Source organism: Lactuca virosa, chromosome 7 (genome assembly GCF_052849685.1).
Source record: "Lactuca virosa cultivar CGN04683 chromosome 7, Lactuca_virosa_CGN04683_v6, whole genome shotgun sequence".
In the NCBI taxonomy this organism is placed as follows: Eukaryota; Viridiplantae; Streptophyta; class Magnoliopsida; order Asterales; family Asteraceae; genus Lactuca; species Lactuca virosa.
In genome coordinates this window covers 204503431-204509616 of record NC_136432.1, presented here as the reverse complement: position 1 = coordinate 204509616, position 6186 = coordinate 204503431, and the positions used below count along the sequence as shown (strand labels likewise).

The following is a 6186-nucleotide window of genomic DNA, read 5'->3' as shown; positions in this document are numbered from 1 at the left end:
TCCATGTACATTCAATTGAAATCAAACTTGTTTATATTGAAGTTATATAGTTTTTGGAATGTCTGTCTCACGAAAAACGATTCAACCGAATTATATTTGGGTTCACTCGGTTTCAGATAATAACTTGTTTGAATTATTTAGATTTATATTTTAAAAACGGAAATATGTTTGATTTCAAATCCTTTTAAACCAATACATTCAATTGAACACCTCTACATACTATTATGTACATGTTTTGGTTTTGTTTGATACCCTCTTGATCAATATTACACAACTCATCAAATTATATTTTTATAATGATTATTTAAAATATAAATAACCAGTTGTTTGATTTCGTAAAATAAACATTATTATTGTATAATCGACCTTGTGAAATTTCAAAATAGACTTTTGCTAATAGCATAAGTGAAACTTCTTATGCATGGGAATTAGTTATCACCTTATTACACATGTCACTACCAATAAAGTGCACCCTTCATCACGTCATGCTTCTTTAAAGAAGTTCATAATGTGATGTTAAGTAAGCACTTTATATTTTTATTGGTATCCTAAGGAAACTTTCTCTTTAAAGAAACTAATTGCAATCATTTCATGGATGCTCCACATTTGGAACTACTTTCTTGGCCTCATGGCCGGTCTAGCTTTTTAGCTTTGAGCTTGTCTTGGGCGAGCTCTTTGGCTTTGAGTTTGTCTTGGGCAAGCTTTTCAGCTTTAGGACAATTAAAGTAGCAGAAGCACATGTGTTTCCCTCCACGCACGTGACATGCTCCATGGGCTCCACCCTCCCAAGATTTGCACTGGCCATCACAGTGTCCGGTGTTGCCACAGTTACCCGACCATGTCTTGCTAGGTTTCTCGCATAGTTCTCCTCTCACACTCGTGATATCTGGACAATGTATAACTCATAAGGACAAATAAAAACATGAAAAACAATAACTTAGAGAAGAGAAAATAAAATAGATTACTTTTCTTTATAGGATACGGCTATATAAAATCTAAAGAATAAGCTTATATACTACAACGTTAAATGCTTGATCACAAATAGTAGATTAGGATTTGATCACCTGAGATAGCTAGAAGGAAGAGGATAAGAACAAATGTGGTAAAGACAACCGACTTTCTCACCATTTTTGAATAATGACTTAACAACTTAATACTCACGATTTGGATGAAGAGAACGTTGATGCGGTGAAGGGTATTTATAAGAAATGAGGGCGGTTCAAGATGACATGTTTTGAAGACAAAGACAAATCTTGAAGGGTTAAAATCAGCAAAAATCAAGAAATTTCAACATTACTTGTGTTGCATTCAAATTTTGCGGTAGCATGTATTCTTGTTCTGCCACGACTTAGGGTTCAATACTCAAAAAATATTTCTATAAATAGAAAGAGTCGAGTCAAACTTTTCTACACATTCTTATATATAGAAAAGGAGATGTCACTAGTGGTAGAATTATGGTTTCTTGAATTGCGGTATCACAGTAACTCCAATCGTTATACGATTGGCTGATGGATACAAACATAAAAAATCAGCCACAGCACAATTCCTTTTTTCTTTTTTTTAATTATTGACAAGATAAAATTTATTTAAAATATTTAGTAAAACGATGGTACATTCTTGAGAATAAAGAGAGACAGAAAATCAACAAATTTACCAAAAAAAAGAAAAAACGAATTAGTGAAAAACGTCAAATTTCTCCAACTTTTTGTAGTAAGTCTTTTTTTTTTTTTTTTTTTTAAGACAAAACTGCAAAAATGGTCTTTATGATATGCATTTCTTGTGAGTTTTAGTAGGAACTTTGATTTTTTTGGCTTTGTAGTCCTTTTGAGCTATTCCATTACATATTTGCTTATTTAGTAAACTAAAATGATTATAATATCATTGGGGTATTTATTTTTATTATTTTTAAAAAAAATCTAATAGTTATTTATTTACTTTAATAATTAAAAAAATGGTCTCTCTCTCTCTCTCTCTCTCTCTCTCTCTCTCTCTCTCTCTCTCTCTCTCTCTCTCTCTCTCTCTCTCTCTCTCTCTCTCTCTCTCTCAACCCAAAAATATCAACCACCCACCCCCATTCTTCATCCACAACTGAAACTCCAAACACACACATACACTTGAAAAATTAAAAACACCGAAACTCCAAACAAAAATTCTGATTTTGTTACGTAGAAAGTTTAGGCTTTCAATTTGAAGCAAAAAACCTATAATCGGAGCAATAGGGTGTTTTTAAACCCTCAATCTTCTTGCAGATTAAATGAAGTGATTTCTCTAGTTGGTTGATGTTTAAGCATTTCCATCCAGATCGCCATCAATCTTCATCAGTGATCCTCAATTTTCCGACGCAAAGGGTTTCTAGATATGCAAACCAGATCTTCAGCTCCATCGTCGTCGCTGCCGAAACCACCGAAGAGGACGAACCTTGAGCTCGTCAACGCTACTAGATCTGTAAACGATATCCTTAGATCCGAAAACGAGATTTTGAGCAATAACGACGACCCTTTAGCGGCGACATGTTGCCGCTATAACCTTTAGTTGCGACAACCGAGACTATTAGGTAGCAACCAACGTCGCGACTATTGCTAATGATTCTTTTATATATGTTGTGTATACATCACCTACCCTCCAAACTAATTAATTTTTAAGACAAAAGCACGCTTAAGATACTCTTCCATACTGACACTCTCTTTCTCTATTGGCTACACTCATGATCAAGGGCAGAGCCATCCTAGGACCAGGCTCACCCTTAGATTTTTTTTTATTTTTTTTTATTTTTTTGTTTTTAAAAAAGTAAGATATCATTTAGATATTTATGATATATGTTATTTTGTTTCATGTTATACTTGTTGTATTCTTTTTCATTTGGTTAGCTTTTAATTAGTATTTATCATATATATATATATATATATATATATATATATATATATATATATATATATATATATATATATATATATATATATATATATTAAATAATTGGATGGCAAAATTTTCTACCCTAATGTCAAATGTGTAAGAGTTATTTTCAACTCTTATAATAGATATGTTAAATATGTGTAAGAACTCATTGATTATGTTTAGTTCTTTAATTAGTATAAATAGCACCCTTGTATATGTGGAAGATACACCAATTTGAATACTTTATATAAGTTATCAAATTCTCTCCAAATCTTTCTTCTTCTTTCTTAAGGTTCTTAGTTTAGATTTATTAATCTTGTTTTAATTATGTCAAATTTATAACACATTATCAACACAAAAGCTCTAATCCAAGTTATTAAACAAGCCGAAATCACATCTATTTTAATCAAGTTACAATATGTCTAACTATAACATCGCAAAAATCCAGGGTAAAAGTTTCATTTTTAAATAAGTAATTATCAAAAACCAGTAATCTGAAAACATTGATAGTGTCATCCCATATCATAATCAAACCAGTGTGTCAATTATCAAAACATGTCATCACAAGATAATATCAGAGTACAACTCCCAAAGATCTCATGTGCGGAAAAACATAGTGTGATGCGTTACGATCATGCCGACTCCTTTCCTTTTTAAAGAAGAAGTACTTGAAACCAAAAGTGAAAACCGTAAGCACGAAGTTTAGTGAGTTCCCCAAATACCACATACCAAACATATCAATCATATCCATACATGCCATACATAACCGTGAGCCATACATATCAATCATAATCATATAAGATGCTATGTCCCACATATAGTCTTGCCGTTATGCCACGGGCCGCCTCGTGGTCTTTCTTGTTAAGCCGGGGGCCACCCCCTGGGTCTTACAAACAAGTGCCAGGAGCCACCTTTGGGTCTTCCATGCAAGTATCACAAAGACAACTAGCATTCAATCTACTCTACTTAACTAATAGCATACAGTGTACCAGGAGCCGTCTCCTGGTCTTTCATACATAATGCCTAGGGCTAACCCCCGGGTCTTCCTACAATACATAAATCAAATGGGCCGACATTGGTGCCTTCGACCCATACAAACAGTGAGGAGTCTCACCTCGATCCGCTGCAATCTGATAACACTCGGCTGCCGAACCGGAAATCCCACACTAACAACAAATAAATCCCAATTAATAATTATGGCATAACCCATTAACCGCGGCCTCAACTCATAAGTCCCGACTCCTAGAGTAAAAGACCATTTTACCCTTTCCTTAATGGGTCCAACCCAAACTTAGCCCAAGGCCCACTAATGGCCCAACAACACAACTCGAGGCCCAAACCAAACCTAAGGTCCACTCAAAGTACTGATGCCCAACCAGAGCCCAAACAGATAATTCATAGCTCAAAGAAACAAGCTCGAACCCCAAGTCAAGTTCATGACCAAAAGCCCAAAAAGCCCACTGATGAACCAAACGTGCTGCCTTGCTTGGTGGAGTGCAGGGCGTTCGTTGCCAGACCACCGATCAGGACTCTTTGCCTGAACGTGTCGCGTTCCCGGCCATTGTCCAAAATTAGCCCAAACGTCTTAATACCTTAAGTCCAACGTTCAAATCCTCAAAATAGTTTCATATCAGTGAGTCAATCCATAAAGTTGTCAACTTGGAACCTTTGCATGGTCTAAAAGGACCTAATCATGATTTCAAGCCTTCTAACTCCATAAAGAGCCCGAGATGCAAGCTTTTACCTTAAGACCTTAGTCCAAGCTTCCAGATCCGATTCAAAGGGACTTCTCAAATCATAAAGCTTCCAACTTTATGACTTAGAACAACTAAATGGGACCTAAATCAAAACCCTAAGTCCCCCAACTTCATCAAATAACTACCAAATCATGCATGGAAGGTCTATACCCATCAAGATCCAAAATTTATGACTCCATAACCTCAACAAGGACCAAATATGAAGCTCAAAGGTTTTAGAGTAACTTATACTCATAAGAACCACCTCAAAGGGACCAAAGCTATAACAAAATACCACTTAACTAGATCGACATGAAAGAGTTGTCAAGGTTGAGACTTTATACATCCAGATGATAGATCTAGGTGCACAAAGTCTGGATCCAAAAGGTCCAACTCAAGCAATGACTTTTCAAGAAGTTCCTTCTTCCTCCTCAAGCTCTAAAATACTCATAAATCACTTTAAAGCTCAAGAATCACTCAAATGGAGGCTAGGGTTTCGTTCTTAGGGTTAGAGAGGATGGAGGCTGAAGAATGGAAGAGGTTTGGGTCCATAATGATGCTTATAAAGGGACCAAACCCAAAAACAAGTTTTTGAATCTGCCCAGTGAACGCACTGCGTTCCCTTGGGGAACGCCCTGCGTTGCCAATCTGTCCCGCGTCCATTTTCCTTTGGAACGCTATGCGTTCCCACTTGCTACACCATGTGTACCCGGTTGGCCCATAACCCCTCTAACTTCAAACGGTCATAACTTTTGCGTCCTTTATCCGTTTTCAGCGTTCTTTATATCCACGGAAAGCTATCGAGAAGCCCCACACTTATAACAACTTTATATAGATTGAAAACCAACCGAACTTAAATCCTTAATTCATAAAAGGCCTGAAGCAACACCTTTATCGACACCCTGGGGCTCCAAAACACAAACCGAATACCCAGATCATCCAAAATACATTATCCACATACAAATGAGCCCAAACTCAATTCTTCAAGGGTTATATGTCTGCTAATACCCACTCCGTGATCACCACCTCGCAATGGGAACGATTTGAAACATGGCGTTACAACTCTCCCCCACTTAAAGTAGATTTCGTCCTCGAAATCATTCCTTACTAACACCCATATGAAAACAAACCACCTGAGCAAAGCAACTAAAAATTCTGAGCATAAAACGACCTTCCCGAGACAACCGCACCCACACAGAAACTTCCAACTCGAAGAAGAACAAACCCTGGCAGAACTCTTCGACCCAACAACAACGAATCCAAAACCCATGCATAAAACTACTTCTTCATTCCCGAACTTGAAGTCTCAAGTTGGTTTGACCCCCAGACAGACCGTCCACATTGAACCATTACCGAGCCAATTCCACCTTGAATACCAAACTAAACAGAACACTTCCAACCTCTATTATCTTGATGCTACCACTGGGAACAAGGTCACTGACCATAACTAGATGCATAACACCTATACTTGACAGAAGGCTCAGATAATCCTTCAAGTAGAAGACTCATCCCTGCAACGGTTAGACTCAGACGAGAGCTGTGTAACAGGGTCAAA

General features: G+C 36.8%; 1 protein-coding gene across 1 annotated transcript; it reads right to left on the bottom strand.

Annotated features, from left to right (window-relative positions):
- Positions 1-286: 286 nt before the first annotated feature.
- LOC145125036 (defensin-like protein 19) lies at positions 287-1159 on the bottom strand. Its single transcript, XM_079060529.1, has 2 exons — positions 1065-1159; positions 287-886 (listed from the first exon to the last, which is right to left on the bottom strand). The coding sequence occupies exons 1-2, from the start codon at positions 1126-1128 to the stop codon at positions 627-629; spliced, it is 324 nt and encodes a 107-aa protein (XP_078916655.1). The 5' UTR covers positions 1129-1159; the 3' UTR covers positions 287-626.
- Between the last annotated feature and the right edge of the window lie 5027 nt (positions 1160-6186).